General features: G+C 47.0%; 1 protein-coding gene across 1 annotated transcript in view; it reads right to left on the bottom strand.

The window, feature by feature from the left end:
• MAD1L1 (mitotic arrest deficient 1 like 1) overlaps positions 1-21,707 on the bottom strand; it is a 250,357-nt gene that overhangs the window by 133,527 nt on the left and 95,123 nt on the right. The window contains 1 exon segment of the mRNA XM_070955353.1: positions 21,382-21,526. Within this exon segment, the coding sequence (XP_070811454.1) occupies positions 21,382-21,526 (145 nt within the window).

The raw sequence follows: 21,707 nt of genomic DNA, 5'->3' as shown, positions 1-21,707 counted from the left end.
TGCTTATGAATATGCATCCACACGGCCTCTTCTCTGTCTCCATAACGTGTTTCCCTGAAAATAAGTCCCTGTCTTACATTTTTTTGAACCCTGAAATAAGCGCTTGGCCTTATTGCCATGCACTCAATAGCCAGATTGAGTTTATTATCAGGGGATGTCTTATTTTGGGGGAAACAGGGGAGAGAGAGAGGGGGGGGGAGGGGGGGAGAGAGAGATGGGTAGATAGATAGATATAGAGGTAGATAGATATAGAGATAAATAGAGAGAGAGATGTAGAGAGAGAGAGAGAAATGATAGATAGATAGATAGATAGATAGATAGATAGATAGATAGATAGATAGATAGATAGGGAGAGAGAGAGAGAGATGTAGAGAGAGAGAGAGAGATGTAGAGAGAGAGATGATAGATAGATAGATAGATAGATAGATAGATAGATAGATAGATAGACAGACAGACAGACAGACAGACAGACAGACAGACAGACAGATACATACATATATACATACATACATGATGGGTGGGTGGGTGAGTGGGTGGGTAGATAGATAGATACAGAGATAGATAAATAGAGAGAAATGTAGAGAGATATTCAGATAGATAGATACCGTGTTTCCCCGAAAATAAGACCCTGCCTTATATTTTTTTGAACCCTGAAATAAGCGCTTGGCCTTACTGCCATGAGCTCAAAAGCCCAATTGGGCTTATTATCAGGGGAGGTCTTATTTTGGGGCGGGGGGAACAGGGTAGTTAAAGGGGGAGATTCAAGATAATTCATAGAATGATTTGAATCAAAATCACATGAAGTTATCAGTACCACTTTATAAATCCTTAGTAAGAGCACACCTGGAATACTGCACCCAGTTTTGGTCACCGCGTTACCATAAAAAAAAGAGACACTTTGGAAAAAGTGCAGAGAAGAGGAACTAGGATGATTAAAGGCCCTGGAGACGAAAACATATGAAGAACAGCTACACGTTTTCAGTCTGGCTAGTCTAAAGAAAAGAAGGACTAGGGGGGACATGATAGCAGTCTTCCAGTATTTGAGGGGTTGCCCCAAAGAAGAGGGAGTCAAACTATTCTCCAAAGCACCTGAGGGCAGGAGAAGCAGCAATGGATGGAAACTAATCAAGGAGGAAAGCAACCTGGAACTAAGGAGAAATTTCCTAACAGTGATGACAATTGACCAGTGGAACATCCTCCCTCCAGAGGTTGTGGGTGCTGCAACATTGGAGGTTTTTAAGAAGACAGACACCTGTCTGGATGGTATAGGGTCTCCTGCTTGAGCTTGGACTAGAAGACCTCCAAGGTCCCTTCCAACTCTTCTCTTCTTCTCTTCTCTTCTCTTCTCTTCTCTTCTCTTCTCTTCTCTTCTCTTCTCTTCTCTTCTCTCTTCTCCTCTCTCCTCTTCCTTCCCTTCCCTTCCCCTACCCTACCCTACCCTACTCTACTCCATATTCTATTCCATTATTTTTCATTATTCCATTCCATTCCTTTCCAATCTTATTCTTATTCTATGCTGAATTCTATCCTATTCTACACACACAACCCCCAATGACTCTACGGTACTTGGCAGGTCCACCTGATCTGCTATAAATCAGGGTGAGTGAATAAAGTGTATTGTGTTTATGGGCTGATGAATATGCATCCACACGGCCTCTTCCCTGCTTCCATAGTTAATGGGGAGGTTGTCAGGTTTCCACTGAACACCATGGTTATCGAAAAGAAGACACCAGCAGGGCATTTTAAAGCAATCAAGATGTCTTGTTAATGGACTCAAATACGTTCCAGATCATCCTTTAGGCTTGCAGACCGCACAGGCGACGTGATGAGTCAGCCTCAGACCTGATCCGTCAAAGAAAACTTCTGCAAATGGAGGCGTCCTCAGCTTACGGCCACAACAGAGCCCAAAATTTCTTTTGATAAGGCAAGAGGGTTGTGGAGTTGAGTTTTGTCCCATTTTACGACCTTTCTTGCCACCGTCCTTGAGTGGATCGCTGCCGTTGTTAGGTTAGTCACCCGGCTGTTAAGTGAATCTGATTTCCCCATTGGCTTTGCTTGTCAGAAGGTCGCAGAAAGGGATCACGTGACCCTGGGACACTGCAACCGTCATAAATATGAGTCAGTTATGGGGAGGAGGAGAACTGTGAGGTCCTTGGTGCTCTCTGAGTTTAGTTGTTTTCTTGCAAGACATTTCCTGACCCAATTAGGGAAGATCTTCAATGCTAGAAGGAAGTAGAGTTGTGGAGAGGAGAAAGGAGCAGGGAAGGAGAAAAGAGAGGAGAAAAGAGCAGAGGAGGAGGAGGAGGAGAGAGGAAGAGAAAGAAGAGGAAGAGGAGGAGGAGGAGGAGGAGGAGGAAGAGAAGGAGAAAGAAGAAGAGGAGGGAGGAAGAGGAAGAACAGGAAGAGGAGCAGGAGGAGGAGGGAGAAAGAGCAGGAAGAGCAGGAGGAGGAAGAGGAAGAGCAGGAGGAAGAGAAGGAAGAGGAGGAAAAGGATTGTGGGGTCTTTGATGCTCTCTGAGCTTGGCTATTTTCTTGCAAACATTTCATGACCCAAACAAGGTAACATCATCAGTGCTAGAAGAGAGTGGAGTTTGCAGGGAGGAGGAGGAATTTTGATCAAATGACCATGGGGATGCTACAATGGCCGTAAGTGTGAGAAACGGCCATACGTCATGGATCAAAATTCAGACGCTTGACAAATGACTTACATTTATGACGGTGGGTCACTTCTGACCAGCCAAGTCCCTGGGGAAAGCCGGGTTCCCTTAACAACCGGGTTACCAACTTAACAACTGCAGGTATCCCCTGAACCGCTGTGGCGAGGAAGGTCGCAGAACGAGGCAGAACTCACTCCGCAACCGTCTCGCCTCGTAACAAGAGCGTTGGGCTCCATGGACGTCGTAAGTCGAGGACCGCCTGCCCGTGTTAATTAAGGACGATGGGTGGTGCTGAGGCAGCCTGATGGATCGTTTGATTTAAAAGCTCTTCCCTCCCCCTCAAAAAAAAAAAAAAAAAACAGGCTACTGCAAAGCCCAACGTTCTTCCCCGAAATGTCACTAAAGCAGGAGGACTAAATATCCCTCCAGGGCGTCCTCCGGAGGAAGATTCTGGCAACGGCCGAGTTGGGAAGAAGGTCCCGCCGTTGCCGTTTTCCACTCGAGCGGCTGCTCTTAATGAACTCGCTCCGAACGGCGGCGCAACTTTTAGTTAAGAAGTGAAGCAGATGGCCGAGCGCCGATGAAAGAGAACCGGGTTGCCACGATGAAATAAGGCATCACTGCCTGCAAATCCCACACTAATTAACGCCGTCACGTTATCCCACTAATGATGCTGTTTCTGCACGCTGGGACAGAGGGAACACGGAGACGTGGATGTGGCGGTGACTTGCAGCCATCCGGGGAGGTGGAAGCAGGGAGGAAGTTGGGGTACAAGTTGCGCCTTCCTGATGGACTGGAGGAGAGAGGGAGTGGTGAGCTGCCATTGTCCTTCTTATTTTAGGGTGCTGGAATGCGATTCAAGAAACACCTCGTTCTCCTGATGATGTGCAGTGATGGTGTTAGCTAGTCGGATAATGTAACGTCTGCAAAACTACTAAACTCAGAAAGCTCCGAGGACACCAAAGTCCTCCCTCCGCAAATCCCACTCCCTTCTAGCACTGATGAAGTTATCTGGTTGGGTAATGGAACGTCTGAAACAAAACAACGAAGCTCAGAGAGTACCAATGACCCCACAGTTCTCCTCCTCCTCAAATCTCACCCCCTTCTAGCACTGATGATATAACCTAGTTGGGTAATGAAATGTTTGAAAGAAAACAACCAACCTCAGAGAGCACCAAGGACCCCACATCCTCCTTCTCTTCTCCCCATTCACAAACCTCACCCCCTTCTACCACTGATGATGTTCCCTAACTGGGTAATGAAACATCTGCAAGAAAACAACTAAACTCAGAGAGTTCCAAGGACATCAGAGTCCTCCTCCTCTTCCTTCTCCTGCTCTCCTCCTCCTCCTCCTCTCCACAATCCCCGCTTCCTTCTAGCACTGATGACATTCCCTAGTTGGGTCATGAAACGTGTACAAGAAAACAATCAAAGACCCCACAGCTCTCCTCCTCCTCCCTACAAACCCTGCTTCGTTCTAGCATCAATAATATTCCCTAGTTGGGTAATGAAACATCTCCAAGAAACCGAGCTCAAACAGCACCCAGGATCCCCTACAAATATTCTCCTCTAGCCATAAACTGGAACTAATCATGACTAATCTCAATAGTTTGGCTGATGCAACAGATTAAGCCCAAATGAAACAAAACACCATTACATTTGTCAGTGTAGTTATTGTGGGACGCCATGGCACAGTGGCTAAGACGCTGAGCTTGTCGATCGAAAGGTCGGCAGTTTAGCGGTTAGAATCCCTGGTGCCGCGTAACGGGGTGAGCTCCCGTGACTTGTCCCAGCTTCTGCCAACCTAGCAGTTCGAAAGCAGGTAAAAAATGCCAGTAGAAAAATAGGGACCACCTTTGGTGGGAAGGGAACAGTGTTCCGTGCGCCTTTGGCGTTGAGTCATGCCGGCCACATGACCACGGAGACGTCTTTGGACAGCGCTGGCTCTTCGGCTTTGAAACGGAGATGAGCACCGCCCCCTAGAGCCTGGAACGACTAGCACATATGTGCGAGGGGAACCTTTAGCTTTAGTGTAGTTATTGCCGGACAATTGGATATTTTGGCTTCTCCCAAGATATTTTGTCATCTTCTGACCCCTTGATCTGGGGGGGGAGGGGCAGATATCTTTTGCAGCCGATGAATTCCAGGTAAAACAGACTCAAACAGCCGGTTGAGTATCGTGAGGTTGTGGGAAGCACGTTGCCAAGTCGGGGCCGATGAAGACGGTCCCATTTCTGCCTCCTCCACCTTCCCCGCAAGAGAAAATTTTGGGAGAGCCAAACGCCGGCTGCCAATTTAAATGTTTAATAAACGTTCTCCGGGTAGGGTTTTAAAGCTTATCGCAAAAGACATATTTCAAGTGCCGGCACGGTAAGTGGTTTTGGGGGGTGTGGGGTGGGGGCAAATACGTACAGCTGAAAATGGGATATTTCTGCATGCCTGCTCCAAGATAGAGGGAAAGGTTTCAAAACAGGACGGTTCACCCAGGCACAGGGCGCGCGAGACGAGAATTAATTAACAGTTGAGTTTGTGACTCTGGGGCGGCTGCCAGAGATGGGATTATGTTATTGGGGGGTATCGGGTTGCTGGGATGAATCGGCGAGGTAGGCAAAGAACGGGGTGGGGTGGGGCAGGGAATGGGGAGGAAGTAGCTTCTAATGCTGTAGATACGAGCGAGAAAGGTCCATCTGGCTTCTTAGTCATCTAGCTCATGGTGGTCCCATTGGTGCTTTCATCAACAGGCAACTGGACTTTCTGGTTTTTCTTTGAAGATGTTTCGCTTCTTGTCCAAGGAGCTTCTTCCAAACTTCTTCTTCAAGGTCTATGGAGGTTTCTCAGTCCTCCAGGTCATGGTTGTCCCAAAGGCACGCGGCACTAGGGATTCGAACCGCTGAACTGCCGACCTTTCGATAGACAAGCTCAGCGTTTTAGCCACTGAGCCACCGCGTCCCTTTGTTAGACTAGATATATACAATTCCTCCTTATTTACGGGACCGCCTACTACCACAAATAGCCTCCCACCGGCCGGTACGCTCTCATAGAGAGGGGCTCCTCCGGGTGCCGTCAGCCAAGCAGTGTTGACTGGCGGCCCCCGGGGGAGGGCCTTCTCTGTGGGGGCACCCACTATCTGGAACGAGCTCCCCCCCGGAGATACGGAGGATCCCGGATCTGCGCACTTTCCGCCGTGCTCTTAAGACCCTCTTATTCCAGCAAGCCGGCCTGGCCTAATTTTTTCTCCCCTTTCTTTTAAATTTTAAATTGAAATTTTAATTTGTTTTAAATTTATTGGGATTTTAATTGTCGTGGGCTAAATTATTTAATTTGGTTTTAAATTGTTTTTTAACTTTTGTATTTCTGTATTTTATCCTGTGCCTGTTCACCGCCCTGAGTCCTTCGGGAGTAGGGCGGTATACAAATTTAATAAAACTAAATTAAACTAAACTCCTGTTCTTTGTATCTTTTAGCTCCCAGCCTCCTAATCGTCTTTCTTGCCCTTCTCCGCTTTCTTTCTAGAGTCACCCTTTCTTCAAATAATGAGAAGTACCAAACGTCAGGAAAATAATGTGGGGTTGATTCCTGAGCTGAGTGGGGAAGGGGTTTAAAACGGCCAGGTATAAACGGACCTTGCCCCAAATTTGCTGGAGAGCAGGAGTTGCAAGACGCTTATAACCCATCCCAAATAATTAACTCGAAGGGTGCGAGTAGCAAAGAGAAAACGAAGTGTTTCTGTTTCAGATACAGTTGAAAAGGCTTGGTAATTTATTATCCAGCGACTCAGTTGGTGTGTTTCATTCTACCAGCAGTTAATTATAGGCGGAATGATTTCCTGGCATATTAAATACACAGAGTTTCTTGGGCAGTTCTGCAAAAAAAAAAAAAAAAAAAAAAAAAATACTGTGAAAAAGTCACTTACAGGGAGAGGGGGCCTAGAGGTCTGAGAAAAAAATAAAATTAGATCTCTTCACTTTCCTTTTCAGACTTTCTAAGGAAAAGGCTGGGACTTTTGGTGATGATGGGACGCGGTGGCTCAGTGGCTAAGACGCCGAGCTTGCCGATCGAAAGGTGGGCAGTTTAGCGGTTCGAATCCCCGGTGCCGCGTAACGGGGTGAGCTCCCGTGACTTGTCCCAGCTTCTGCTAACCTAGCAGTTCGAAAGCAGGTAAATAAAAAAAATGCAAGTAGAAAAATAGGGACCACCTTTGGTGGCAAGGCAACAGAGTTTCGTGCGCCTTTGGCGTTGAGCCATACTTCTAGTCCAAACAGGGTGTCAGATCCAAGCAGTAAATTAGGCAATTGTAAAAAAAAAGAAGAAGAAGAAGAAGGAGAAGGAGAAGGAGGGGGAGGGGAAGAATAGATATTTTTCTTAGCATTAATATTTATTTCCGTTTTTTTTGTTGCTCTCTTTCTTTATTTATGCATTAAAACGTTACCCCGTGATAATGTAAGGAAATTATTATGCGGCGCGAGATGCTACCTTAATGATGTGAATTATATCCGGTCGGATCGCATACCTCTGAAAGTGAGCCATATCTATATTTTTTTTGTGTATGTGTGTGTATAAATAAATAATCTCATTAATTTTTTAGCGCTCCCTGGTAGGAGAAGGTGCCCACTGGCTGACATCTGTCCTCTCCTTCCTGGCAGGCCACACATTAGCATCTAAATAGCTGGCAGATAGAAGGAAATAGGAATCACTAAGAGCTCTTTAATTAACTTTAATCCTTTGTAAATCCACACTGCAATCTGCTTCGGCCTTTCTTTTTTCTTTTCTTTTCTTTTCTTTTCCTTCCCCCACAGGCAAGACCGTCTTAGGAAATTCCTCCGCTTTAGGGGGAAAGAGGACGGGGAAAAAAGGCAAAGGCTTGGACTTCCTAGGCGGTGCCAACCTTGACTGCCAACTGGTCTGATCAACCCCGTGGTTGAGTCTGGCGGAGAAGGAAGACGATCGATGGAAGGGAGGAAAGAAAACCACCAAATATGCATATAGAAAGGAGTATAAAAAGAAAAAGGGGGAGGAGGGAAGAGGGGAAAAAGAAGGTGGGGAAAAGGGAGGAGAGGAAAGGGAAGGGAAGGGGAAAGGGAAGGGGGAAAGGAAGGAGAAGGGAAGGAAGGAAGGGGGCGGAAGGAAGGGGAAGGGGAGGAAAGGAAAGGAAAAAGGGGAAAGGAAGGAATGGGAAGGGAGGGGAGGGGAGGAAGGAAGGGGAAGGGGAAGGGGAGGAAAGGAAAGGAAAAGGGGGAAAGGGGAAAGGGGAAAGGAAGGGAGGGGAGGAAGGAAGGGGAAGGGGAAGGGGAAGGGGAGGAGGAGGAAAGGAAAGGAAAGGAAAGGAAAGGAAAGGAAAGGAAAGGAAAGGAAAGGAAAGGAAAGGAAAGGAAAGGAAAGGAAAGGAAAGGAAAGGAAAGGAAAGGAAAGGAAAGGAAAGGAAGGAAGGGGAACGGAGGGAAGGAAGGAAGGGGAAGGGAAGGAGAAAGGAAGGAGAAGAAAGGAAGGACGGAAGGAAGGAAGGAAGGAAGGAAAGGGGAAAGGAAAGGAAAGGAAAGGAAAGGAAAGGAAAGGAAAAGGAAAGGAAAGGAAAGGAAAGGAAAGGAAAGGAAAGGAAAGGAAAGGAAAGATGCTGGTTAGTGTTAAATTGGGGTTGAGTTTCTTGGTATTAGTATATTTCATGAACTGAAAGAATGAATGAAAGTTCAGTTAAACATACAGTTCAAAGTATTGTGATCATCTTAACCATCAAATTAAATATGTTGTGAACAACAACTTCGTATCCTTTTAGGGTTTGGGACACAATTTTTTGGTTTTTTAAAAAGGGGGGTGGGTGGGAACCCCTAACTGAAATATATATATTAATAGCTATCTCATTGGGGACGTTTCATTGCAGAACCCAAACTAATAAAAGCTTATTAGAAGGATATTAATAGATAAAAGTAACAGAACCTCCTTGAGAAATTAAGCTATAGCAACAGATAAACCTTTTCATTTTGACAGCCCTAAAGGGACCGAAGATTTACGTTCGCCGAGAAGCCAACAAAAAGATGCAACTGAACGTTAAATAAAACAGCTATATCAAAATAATTGGGAGGCTACAATTACCCAATTACCATCATTTAAATAAAAGCTGGCCATAAGCCATTTCCAATATGTTTTACCGGATCATTAGGAAAATTGGTTTGAAAAACTCGACGAATGAAAATGGATTGAGGCCATAACGAAGCATAGAAGGGATTTTTTTTTAATATGCTGAGTCGGGGATAAAGCTGCTCGGATTTAATAGCTGGGCAGCTTAGGAGAGACCCCCCCCCCCCAATTCTCAGTCCACTGACCCTTTTCTGCAAGGCAAATATTAAGATTTACCTTAAAAAGGAGCTGCCGTGATGGCTTAAATTCTCACACGGTTACGTACTACCAAAGACGGAAGAAATGTAATCCTCAATTATTAGCGAAAATGTGGAATGGACCTCAAAAGAGACATAGGAAGTCCTCCATTTACAATGATTTGTTTAGTGACCATCCAAAGTTACAACATCCTTGTAAGAAGTGACCTATGAGCATTTTTCACACTTATGACCGTTTATTTATTTATTTATTTATTTATTTATTTATTTATTATTTTTATTAGTCATATTTCTATGCCGCCCACTCTCCGAGGACTCTGGGCGGCTTACACCAAAGACAGTGTACTAAATAGCCTCTTGCCCTCAACAATCTGGGTCCTCATTTTACCCACCTCGGAAGGATGGAAGGCTGAGTCAACCTTGAGCCGGTGAGATTTGATCCGCTGATCTGCTGAACTAGCAGTCAGCTGAAGTAGCTGCAGTACTGCACTCTAACCACTGAGCCACCTCGGCTCCGCCACCGTGGCAGCATCTCCATGGTCATGTGATCCAAATTCAGATACTTGGCAGCTGAACCCGCGTTTGTGACGGTGGCAGTGTCCCCGGGGTCGTGGGATCCCCTTTTGCAACCTTCTGACCAGCGATGTCAACGGGGAAGACGGATTCACTTAACAACCGGGTGACTTAACTGATCAAACTGCAATGTTTCACTTAACAACTGTGGCAAAAAAAAAAAGTTGTAAAAATGGGGCAAAAAAACTCGCCTAACAAATATCTCACTTAACGACATAAATTTTGGGTCCTTCACTTGATGCTCTTTGCAGACTTTTTTCTTGTCTTCTTACAGAGAGGAGGAGGAGGAACAGGAGGAAGAGGAGAAGGAAGAGGAGGAGAAGGAGGAAGAGGAGGAAGAGAAGGAGGAGGAGGAAGAAGAGGAGGAAGAGGAAGAGGAGGAGGAGGAGGAAGAGGAGGAGGAAGAAGAGGAGGAGGAGGAAGAGGAGGAAGAGAAGGAAGAGGAGGAGGAAGAAGAGGAAGAGGAGGAAGAAGAGGAGGAAGAGAAGGAGGAGGAGGAAGAGGAGGAGGAGGAAGAGGAGGAGAGGGAAGAGGAGCAGGAAGAGGAGGAAGAAGAGGAGGAGGAAGAAGAGGAAGAGGAGGAAGAAGAGGAGGAGGAAGAAGAGGAAGAGGAGGAAGAGGAGGAGGAGGAAGAGGAGGAGAGGGAAGAGGAGCAGGAAGAGGAGGAAGAAGAAGAGGAGGAAGAAGAGGAAGAGGAGGAAGAAGAGGAGGAAGAGAAGGACGAGGAGGAAGAGGAGGAGGACTTTGAGGTCTTTGGTACTTTCTGAGCTTGGTTGTCTTCTTCCAGACGTTTCATTACCCAACTAGGTAATATCATCAGTGCCAGAAGAGGGGGAGCAACTCAGACAGCAAAGCCTCCTGTGGGGTTGGGATTTCTCTGTCGGTTGCCCTGCCTGTAGCTCTCCCTTCTGTCTCCCAAGGTTCTTCTCACATCCCATCGCAAAGAGAAAAACACTCACGGTGGACTCCAACCTTGCCACTTTCTCTCCTCACCAGACCATCCGGCATTTCCTGGAGAAAGAGGTGGAGGGCAATCCCTTTCCCAAATTGTGATTTATTTATTTATTTATTTTTGGGTGGGTGGGTGTGGGGAGGAATGCTGTTGGAATGGGGCTTGTGCTTGTCGCAACCAGGGGAATAATGCTGGACTCGATTTGGATTCGTTTCGATTGTGGGCAGAAGACTTGACAGGTTGACCGGTGAGAAAAAACAAAAAAAAGTTTTTGCCGGGATGGCTGAGTGCATTTTGTTTTGCAGAAAACACAGGAAGATGATGGCTGGTAAACAAGACCATTTATGGCACTCGCAAGGTGCAGGGATAGCAAGCCAGCCGAGCGTAGCTGAATCTTGTTACCATCAACGTATCCTGCAGATAAATGGCCCTTTTTTGAAGTTGTTTTTCTGACCTCCCTTGTACCCGGGTATGTTTTAGAGGCAGGGAAACGGAGCCTCCTCGCTTTAGACCGCAGAAAGTAATAACCCCGCATACGTAAACATCAAAGGTGACAGTAAAGACAGTCGTGGGTCACAAGCTGGCTGGCCTTCGAGAAATGCACCACCACCCCCAGCCCCGCGAAAGGAGCCATCTTGTTCTGGGATACGTGCAGATGTTTATCTTAAAAATCAAGTTTTGGTTGCTGAAGAAAAATAACCCTTTTGCGGGGGGGTGGGAAGCTGAAAATCCTGTGTTTTGCAAGAGAAAGGGAATACCTTCATACAAGGAAAGAAGGGAGGGAGGGAGGGAGGGAGGAGATGGAAAGGAAAGGAAAGGAAAGGAAAGGAAAGGAAAGGAAAGGAAAGGAAAGGAAAGGAAAGGAAAGGAAAGGAAGGAAGGAAGGAAGGAAGGAAGGAAGGAAGGAAGGAAGGAAGGAAGGAAAAAGGAAAGCAGGCAGGCAGGTGATGGAAAGGAGAGGAAGGAAAGAAGGAGATGGAAAGGAGAGGAAGGAAGGAAGGAAGGAAGGAAGGAAGGAAGGAAGGAAGGAGGGAGGGAGGGAGGGAAGGAAGGAAGGAAAAGGGAAAGCAAGCAGGAAGGAGATGGAAAGAAGAGGAAGGAATGAAGGAGATGGAAATGAGAGGAAGGAAGGAAGGAAGGAAGGAAGGAAGGAAGGAAGGAAGGAAGGAAGGAAGGAAAAGAGAAAGCAGGCAGGCAGGAGATGGAAAAGGAAGGAAGGAAGGAGGGAAGGAAGGAAGGAAGGAAAAGGGAAAGCAAGCAGGCAGGAGATGGAAAGGAGGAAGGAATGAAGGAGATGGAAATGAGAGGAAGGAAGGAAGGAAGGAAGGAAGGAAGGAAGGAAGGAAGGAAGGAAAAGGGAAAGCAGGCAGGCAGGAGATGGAAAGGAGAGGAAGGAAGGAAGGAGATGGAAAGGAGAGGAAGGAAGGAAGGAGATGGAAATGAGAGGAAGGAAAGAAGGAAGGAAGGAAAAGGGAAAGCAGGCAGGCAGGAGATGGAAAGGAGAAGAAGGAAGGAAGGAAGGGCTCGGAATATATAGGCAAAGCCAATTCCCACTTCAAAATCCATTTAAGAGAAAAAGGGGCCTATTTGCCACCATCTCCTCTCCAAATTCCTCCTCAGCACCGTCTGAGGCGTGCTACTCGCCTCTCTTCTCCATACCTCCCTTCCACAGGCTTTATCTTAATAAGCATCTTTGTAAAAAAGAAAGAAAAAATGAAAGAAAGAAAAAAAGAAAGAAAAAAAAAAAACCCAGGGCATTTAAAAAGGTGTTTTGTTTCTGCTGCAATCCCGAAATTAGTTTTTCTTCCCCTGCTGTTGAGTTACGAGTTGCTCTCCAAGACGAATAATGCAGCAATATTTCCAACATCGGGGGTAATAACTTCGCAAATGAAGTTATTTCCCAAAAATGAAACCGAGAACTTTCTGGTGGTGGTGGTGGTGGGATGGGGGGGGGGAGTGGCCTTAATTTTATTTATTTTTTTTGTCTGTTCTTGGTTTGTTTCTTAAACAGAGACACTAAAACTGTAACAAGGGATGCTACAGGAAACCAGAAATGGGACGGATGCCGTTGAAAGAAGACAGAAGGCCCCCCAACACCAAACTGTGGTTTAATTTGAGGGGTTTTGTGCTCTGACTTCACGTCGATATCCGTAAAGGCAACCGAGGAATCATCCCTGCTCAACAACCGTTTCGATAAATCAATACGACGTTATCACCAAGGGAGACGGGTGACAAATTAAGTGTGCTAGATTTGGCCCAGCGCTCTGATTCTGACTAATAGTGACAAGACCTCTGCCGGGGGTGACAACGACGAAGACGGGAATCGGGTATTTGTTTTAGAAAAGAATGGTGTTGTACAAACGCTGTATTGATGGGGCCGCAAAATACTTATGGATTATTCTTAGGGAACGTTTGCACTTACACAGACGCAGCTCCATTTCTGTTAATGTTCCTTTGCAGGGAAAGGGAGGAAATGGTGGGATCCTGGACAGGATTTCCAGTAAGCCCAGCAGAGATCTAATTGATGCTTTTGCTCAACTGAATCCTGGGATGGATGGATGGATGGATGGATGGATGGATAGGGGAGGGGAGGGGAGGGGAGGGAAGGGAGGGAGGGACAGAGAGAGGGAGGAAAGAAGGAAGGGAGGAAAGGAGGAGGGAGGGAGAGAGGGAGGGAGGGAGGAAATGGTGGGATCCTGGACAGGATTTCCAGTAAGCCCAGCAGAGATCTAACAGATGGTTTTGCTCCACTGAATCCTGGGAGGGAGGGAGGGAGGGAGGAAAGAAGGAAGGAAGGAAGGAAGGAAGGGAGGGAGGAAGGGAGGAAGGGAGGAAGGAAGGAAGGAAGGAAGGAAGGAAGGAAGGAAGGAAGGAAGGAAGGAAGGAAGGAAGGAAATGGTGGGATCCTGGACAGGATTTCCAGTAAGCCCAGCAGAGATCTAACAGTTGGTTTTGCTCTACTGAACCTGGGAGGGAGGGATGGATGGGAGGGGAGGGGAGGGAGGGAGGGAGGGAGGGAGGGAGGGAAGGAGGAAGGAAGGAAGGAAGGAAGGAAGGAAGGAAGGAAGGAAGGAAGGTAGGAAGGAAGGAAGGAAGGAAATGGTGGGATCCTGGACAGGATTTCCAGTAAGCCCAGCAGAGATCTAACAGTTGGTTTTGCTCTACTGAACCTGGGAGGGAGGGATGGATGGGAGGGGAGGGGAGGGAGGGAGGGAGGGAGGGAAGGAGGAAGGAAGGAAGGAAGGAAGGAAGGAAGGAAGGAAGGAAGGAAGGAAGGAAGGAAGGAAATGGTGGGATCCTGGACAGGATTTCCAGTAAGCCCAGCAGAGATCTAACAGTTGGTTTTGCTCTACTGAACCTGGGAGGGAGGGATGGATGGGAGGGGAGGGGAGGGAGGGAGGGAGGGAGGGAAGGAGGAAGGAAGGAAGGAAGGAAGGAAGGAAGGAAGGAAGGAAGGAAGGAAGGAAGGAAGGAAGGAAATGGTGGGATCCTGGACAGGATTTCCAGTAAGCCCAGCAGAGATCTAACAGATGATTTTGCTCCACTGAACCTGGGATGGATGGATGGATAGATAGATGGATGGATGGATAGGGAAGGGAAGGGAAGGGAAAAAGGAAGGGAAGAGGAAGGAAGGAAAGATGGATGGATGGATCTTGGGCATCCCACCAACAGCTTTCTCCTGCGTAAGTCCCACCAGGAACAACAGTCCTTGAAGCAGTGATGGTCCCACTCTCAGTTCTCACCAACCGTATCAAACCAACACAGCGCTCATGCATCCCACAAGCCACTGCTTGCTTCTAAGTCTGCTTCAGCCAACGGTCTAAGGAAGAGCGCCCCTTGGCTTTGAAGAGCTGAGAGAAGGACCACAGCATTCCCACGTCCCTCCTCTTCACACCTGCACTTACAAGTATTGGCGGAAAACTTTCACGTCGGCCTCACAGTCACCCAAAGAGCTCCAGACTATGCCTACTAGGGCAGGGGTCTCCAACCTGGGCAACTTTAAGCAAAGCTGGCTGAGGAATTCTGGGAGTTGAAGTCCACAAGTCTTAAAGTTGCCCAGGTTGGAGACCTTGTACTAGAGGCCACAATGTTTTGGGCTACCGTCTCCTGTTCTGACCTAGGCTTCCTGAGTCAGTAAAACACACGAATCGTCCCAAAAACCTCTTTTATGGCAACAGCTGTGAATTCTGTTCATTCACAGATGAGTCCCCAATAGTTGTAAAGAGTCCTTCGGGATAAGGCTGATAATCACCCACCTTTATTTCCCTTGACACGCTGCCAAAGACCTAATTGGCAAAGCCACACAGAATCCAGAATCAAACAGAGCTTCAGACTTTAAACGGAACAGGATTAACAAAGTTGCTTCCTGCAAAGTCCCATGTGCCTTTGCTCCTTCTCTATGTCTTACGGGAGGGGCCAATCATCTCCAAGCCTTACTCCCAAGTCGTCCCTTTTGTTTTAACTGTTCTTGCCTTCTGGCAGCTCTGCGCATGCGCACACTGGGAACAGGCTCCCTCTGTTCCTCTGCCTCACTGAGGTCCGACTCTGGAGACTCCGGAGGCAGCATGTACCTCCCAGATGGCCCTTTCTCTCCCTCCGATGCAGAGCCCTCGTCCGAGCCTTCCCCAGACTCCAGGACTGGCCCATGTTCCTCTCCAGCCTCCTCACTGTCCGACTCTGCTGCCAGCTGTGCAAGCTGCTGGCAGAACACAACACTTTTCCTTTCTTTTCCTTTTCTCTTGGGGTCCAACTCCCTCACCCCTCCATCTTTTCCACCGTTGAAATCCCAGCCTTATCCCCGCCTGCAGCCACCCGAATTCAAGGCTGAAGAGCTTAAAGCGTGACTGTTCCGCTATGACTCGCCACCGAGCGGAACAGATCCATCAAGCGGCTTACTAGTCTCGGAGAAAGCGCGGGCTCCGAATTACCTGATCTGGGAGCATTGCAATTGTCAACCGTAACCCTGGATTAATCGTCATGTTCTTTTCCTTTTCACCGAATGTAAAACCTCTTCCCTTTCGCAACCTTGGAAGAGGAGGTCTCCCAGGAGAGGCGTAGATAAGGGAATTCAAAATAAATCTCCCTCCCTCTCTCTCTCTCGTTCTGTGTTTCTAATTTCCAGACACCCAAATATTCATGTTCTTTTCGCCCGAGAGAAACACAGAATCTGTTGGGGGAGGCAAAACTTTAACCTGGCCTTGGACAAAAAAAAAAAAAAAAAAAAAAAAACCCTGCAGAGTGGGCTGGAGTGTTTCTTCTGATTTAAATAACCATAAATAACTCTCATCAATCACGTTTTCTCAGAAATGAATGTTAACAGATAATTATGAATGGAATGGAATGGAATGGAATGGAATGGAATGGAATGGAATGGAATGGAATGGAATAGAATGGAATAGAATGGAATGGAATGGAATGGAATGGAATGGAATAGAATAGAATAGAATAGAATAGAATAGAATAGAATAGAATAGAATAGAATAGAATAGAATAGAATAGAATAGAATAGAATAGAATAGAATAGAATAGAATAGAATGAGAGGAGGGGAGGGGAGGGGAGGGAAAAAGAGAAGAGAAGAGAAGAGAAGAGAAGAGAAGAGAAGAGAAGAGAAGAGAAGAGAAGAGAAGAGAAGAGAAGAGAAGAGAAGAGAAGAGAAGAGAAGAGAAGAGGCCTACCCAGCCGGTCATTAGGGCAGAAAACCAGTTGTTAAAAAACATCGGGAACCACAAAACCCTTTTGACATCTCTCTCTCTCTTCTCCCTTCCCCCTGTCTCTCCCCCTCCCCCCCCCCCCCCCGGTATCTCTCTGTCTCTGTCCCGGCTGCTTCTCCATCCCCTGCTGTTGCCCTTAACTTCTCAGGCCAAGTGAGGAGTGACTGGGAGGGGAGGATGAGGAGCGGAGCGGAGCCAGCCAGTGGTGGGATCTGCTGTGACAAGGAGCCACAGCAGAGGGCCCAAAGAGCCGCATGCGACTCTGGAGCCGCAGGTTGCCGACACCTGTTCTATGTGTTCTTCACCCTTCTTGGCCGCTCAGGTCAAGAAAATAAGGACAGGTTTTGGAAGAAAAGTTGGTGTTTCTAGAAGACACCCAGGAAAACAGAGCATTGTAGTGTGGTTTTTCTGAAGCTCAGATCTACCATGGCCATTAATAAGGCCTCCCTGTTAACCTCAGAGACCGCCAGAACATGAGCAAACGGATTTATACTCTTAAGCTGGAGTGTTACCTACGCACAACTCCGAAAAGGTCACGGGGACAAAACTGAGTAAACGATGGCTTCGCCTCTATTACTAGCGAAATGAATCTTGAGCTCAGCTCTTCATCCGAGAAAATAGCGTTTCTAGATCCACTTTCCGGTGTGTTGGGTTTCTCTGCCACGGGTGTGTAGATCTTGTTTTCTCACCAAAGGAAACGGCCCTAATTATGTTTAGCTTTGTAAACTTTGCAAGCGAATTCAAAGAACAAACAACTTTCTCTTGGAAGGCAACGGATTTGTGTCTCAGGGCTCATTTTCCTTAAAGAGATGCTGCAAAAAAAAAATCATATTACAATCTCTCTCCCTCTCTCTCTCCCTCGCTCCCTCCCTCTCTTCCTCTCTCCCTCTCCCTCCCTCTCTTCCTCTGTCTCTCTCTGTCTGCCTCTGTCTCTCTCCCTCTCTCTGTCTCTCTCCCTCTCCCTCTCTGTCTCTGCCTCTGTCTCTCTCTGTGTCTCTCTCCCTCCCTCTCTCCCTCTCTCCCTCTCCCTCCCTCTCTTCCTCTGTCTCTCTCTGTCTGCCTCTGTCTCTCTCCCTCTCTGTCTCTCTCCCTCTCTCTGTCTCTCTCTCTGTCTCTCTGTCTCTCTCCCTCTCTGTCTCTGCCTCTGTCTCTCTCTGTGTCTCTCTCCCTCCCTCTCCCTCCCTCTCTTCCTCTGCCTCTCTCTGTCTGCCTGTCTCTCTCCCTCTCTGTCTCTCCCTCTCTCTGTCTCTCTCCCTCTCTGTCTCGCTCTCCGTCTGTCTCCCTGTCTCTCTCTCTCCCTCTCTCTCTGCCTGTCTCTCTGTCTCTCTCCCTCCCTCTCTCCCTGTCTCTCTCCCTCTCTCTGTCTGTCTGTCTCTCTCCCTCCCCTCTCTCTCCCTCTGTCTGTCTCCCTCTCTCTCTCTCCCTCCCTCTCTCCCTCTCTCTCTCCCTCTCTGTCTCGCTCTCCCTGTCTGTCTCCCTGTCTCTCTCTCTCCCTCTCTGCCTCTGTCTCTCTGTGTCTCTCTCCCTCCCTCTCTCTCCCTCTCTCTGTCTGTCTGTCTCTCTCCCTCCCCCTCTCTCTCTCCCTCTGTCTCTGTCTCCCTCTCTCTCTCCCTCCCTCTCTCCCTCTCTCTCTCTCCCTCTCTGTCTCGCTCTCCCTGTCTGTCTCCCTGTCTCTCTCTCTCCCTCTCTCTGCCTCTGTCTCTGTGTCTCTCTCCCTCCCTCTCTCTCCCTGTCTCTCTCCCTCCCTCTCTCTCCCTCTGTCTCTGTCTCCCTGTCTCTGTCTCTCTCTCCCTCCCTCTCTCCCTCTCTCTCCCTCTGTCTCTCTCCCTCTCTGTCTCGCTCTCCCTGTCTCCCTGTCTCTCTTTCTCCCTCTCTCTCTCTGCCTCTGTCTCTCTCTGTGTCTCTCTCCCTCCCTCTCTCCCTGTCTCTCTCCCTCTCTCTGTCTGTCTGTCTGTCTCTCTCCCTCCCCTCTCTCTCTCCCTCTGTCTGTCTGTCTCTCTCTCTCTCTCCCTCTCTCTCTGTCTGTCTCTCTCCCTCCCCTCTCTCTCTCTCTCTCTGCCTCTGTCTCTCTCTCTGTCTCTCTCTCCAAACAGCGCTGATCAAAATGGTTTTGTCCTCACCTAATTCTGGCAGCCAATTTCCATTTGCTTAATATAGTCATGATATTTCACCACGGTAATTATACCCTTAGCTATCAGTAACAATTAAACCCTTAGACTTGGAGTTGTTTAATAAAGGTCTCCTGGAAAAATATATATATAAATATATATATATATATATGTATATCTGTTGCACATTTTGAACAGCAGGCTTTTTAAATGTCAAGGAGGCAGGTAATGTTTTCTGATGAATATAATGATGAAACGTACCATCCAGCAGCCTCAGTTATTCCCCTTCAATAGAAAGTGACAGGAATATTACATCTGAAGTGGGGAGCAAGCCTCATCATCGCTTTAATAGAAAAGGTATTAGCAAGAATGGGAGATTGCAAAAGAAGAAGAAAAGGGGGGGGGGAAGACATTGAAGCATGAACCTTGGAACTGGCGCATTTCGTTTTGGGAAAATAATGTCATTTGCAAAGAAACAGACTCCCTGGGCATTGTTTCACCCCGTTCTCCTGAACAGGTGGAAGCACGAATAAGACACAGAAACCAGCAAAGAATGGTGATGCCGGGCAGGGGTTGCTTATGTTTAAAAAGGAAAAAGTTCTAGTCCTCATGATCGCAGAGAAGAGCCTAGGGATGAGAAGGTGAAGGAGAGATCAAGAATGAGGGCGTGGCTTCCTTTGCTAGGAGGGAGGGAGGGAGGGAGGGAGGGAGGTTTTTAAGAAGAGACAGGAAAGAAGGAAGGAAGGAGGGAGGGAGGGAGGGAGGGAGGGAGGAAGGTTTTTAAGAAGAGACAGGAAAGAAGGAAGGAAGGAGGGAAGGAGGGAGGGGAAAGGAGGGGGGAGGAAGGAAGGAAAAGAGAGAGAAAGGAAGGAAGGAAAAGAGAGAGGAAGGAAGGGAGGGTGGGAGGGAGGGAGGAAGGAAAAGAGAGAGAGGAAAGGAGGGAGGAAGGGAGGAAGGAAAAGAGAGAGGAAGGAAGGAAGGAAAAGAGAGACAGGAAAGGAGGGAGGAAGGAAAAGAGAGGAAGGAAGGAAAAGAGAGATGAAGGAAGGAAGGAAAAGAGAGAGAGGAAAGGTGGAAAGGAGGGAGGGAGGAAAGAAAAGAGAGAGAGGAAAGGAAGGAGGGAAGGAAGAAAAGAGAGAGGAAGGAAGGAAGGAAGGAAGGAAGGAAGGAAGGAAGGAAGGAAGGAAGGAAGGATGGCAGAAAAGGCTAACCTAGATGGGAACAAAGAATAAAGATCCTTTTCGCTTTATTTTAGAAACAAACCAAGTTTGTCGCCGAACGTTATTAAGGAAGCATTTCAGCCACCCGTTCATCCCAGCGCCCATTCCAGCTATTCTGACAGGGGAATTTGAGTTTGGAACTCGAACTCATACCAGCCCCGATTTGGAGAAAGCACTGATTCGTTGTAGGTTCTGAGAACATTTGTTTAAAAAATTATTTATAAGCTATATCATCATCTCTAAACAGCCTAGGGCTTTCCATTCTGAGCAACCTGCCTTCCCCACCTCCCTTCTTCTCTCTTTTTAGTGATACTTACATCAACTGCTCCAGCCGTAGGACATGCTAATTAGATCATTAAATATCAGTCTCGGTTCTAAAGCTTCCAGGGCAAAGTTATTATTTTTAACAGGTAATATATTTTGCTCAATTTCATATTAAATTATGTGATCGTTTTCGTTTAATTAAAACAAAACCTTTTGTCCTAGGTTGGGAAGGAAAGCTTCGATGAGGGAAGCTGTGTTAGATGGCTCCGTTTCCTGGAAAAACCAGTTGCAAATTGAGAAATAAATAAGCCAGCCATCATGAAATGGATCTACCCGGTAAGTGGCAAAGTGAAACACACTGAGGCACACTGAGACGTTAGAGAACTGACAATAAGAGATGGTTAGAAGGCTAAAATCAACTCAGGAAGCTCAACCTGCCCAAGGAGCTGCTGATCCAGTTCTACAGAGGAATTATTGAGTCTGTCATCTGCACCTCCATAACTGTCTGGTTTGGCTCTGCAACCCAACAAGACAGACACAGACTTCGGAGGATCATTAGAAGTGCAGAAAAAACAATGGCTACCAACCTGCCTTCCACTGAGGACCTGTATAGTGCACGAGTCAAAAAGAGGGCTGGGAAAGTATTTACAGACCCCTCACATCCCGGACATAAACTGTTTCAACTCCTATCCTCAAAACGAGGCTATAGAGCACTGCACACCAGAACAACTAGACACAAGGACAGTTTTTTCCTGAACCCCATCACTCTGCTAAACAAATAATTCCCTCAACACTGTCAAACTATTTATTAAGTCTGCACTACTATTAATCTTCTCATCGTTCCCATCAGCCATCTCCTCCCACTTATGACGGTATGACTAACTTTGTTGCTTGTATCCTTACAATTTATATTGATATTGTTTCCTGATTGCTTATTTCTACCCTAAGACTATCATTAAGTGTTGTACCTTATGATTCTTGATGAATGTATCTTGTCTTTTTATGTACACTGAGAGCATATACACCAAGATAAATTCTTTGTGTGTCCAATCACACTTGGCCAATAAAAGAATTCCATTCCATATTCCATTCCATTCCATTCCCTCCTATATCTGTTCTGTTCTGTTCTGTTCTGTTCTGTTCTGTTCTGTTCTGTTCTGTTCTGTTCCGTTCCGTTCCGTTCCGTTCCGTTCCGTTCCGTTCCGTTCCGTTCCGTTCCGTTCCGTTCCGTTCCGTTCCGTTCCATTCCATATTTTCTATTCTATTCTATTCTATTCTATTCTATTCTATTCTATTCTATTCTATTCTATTCTATTCTATTCTATTCTATTCAATTCTGCTCCATTCCATTCCATTCCATCCCATTCCATCCCATCCCATCCCATCCCATCCCATCCCATCCCATCCCATCCCATCCCATCCCATCCCATCCCATCCCATTCTATAATCCATATTTCCAAGTCTGGAACATCTAGCAAGTAAGAACCCTCAATTTCACCAGATTTCCCACGGAGAGGAGGACAGGAGAAACGTCACATCCTGGGTTCCTCCCCCGAGAAGACTTACCTTGATGAGAAGCTGCATGTGTTTCTGGAGATATTTAACCATGGTTTCTTGCTGCTCACGCTTCTTCTTTTCTTCCAGGAGCTGGCTCTGAACCTTCAACAACTCTTCTTGCAGTTGTTTCCGTGCGTTCTCCAACAGCCGGGCACTAAAGAAAGGAAGAAGGGAAATTGAAGGAAGGAAAAGTAAAGTAATTGGGCGGGGGGGCAACGGAGCTTAGGAGAAAAGCATCCAGAAGTGGGAAATGGTTGCTATTTGTTTCCAAGGTCCAAAGTCTTCCTTGCTTGCTCCGTCGGGAATATAGTAGCGGTTGATTCTCACGGAATGGT

Source organism: Pituophis catenifer, unplaced genomic scaffold (assembly GCF_029215685.1).
Source record: "Pituophis catenifer annectens isolate HBS135680 unplaced genomic scaffold, rPitCat1.0.hap2 SCAF_16, whole genome shotgun sequence".
NCBI classification, from domain to species: domain Eukaryota; kingdom Metazoa; phylum Chordata; class Lepidosauria; order Squamata; family Colubridae; genus Pituophis; species Pituophis catenifer.
Note: the sequence above shows the minus strand (reverse complement) of the source record. Positions and strands in the feature narration are given on the sequence as shown.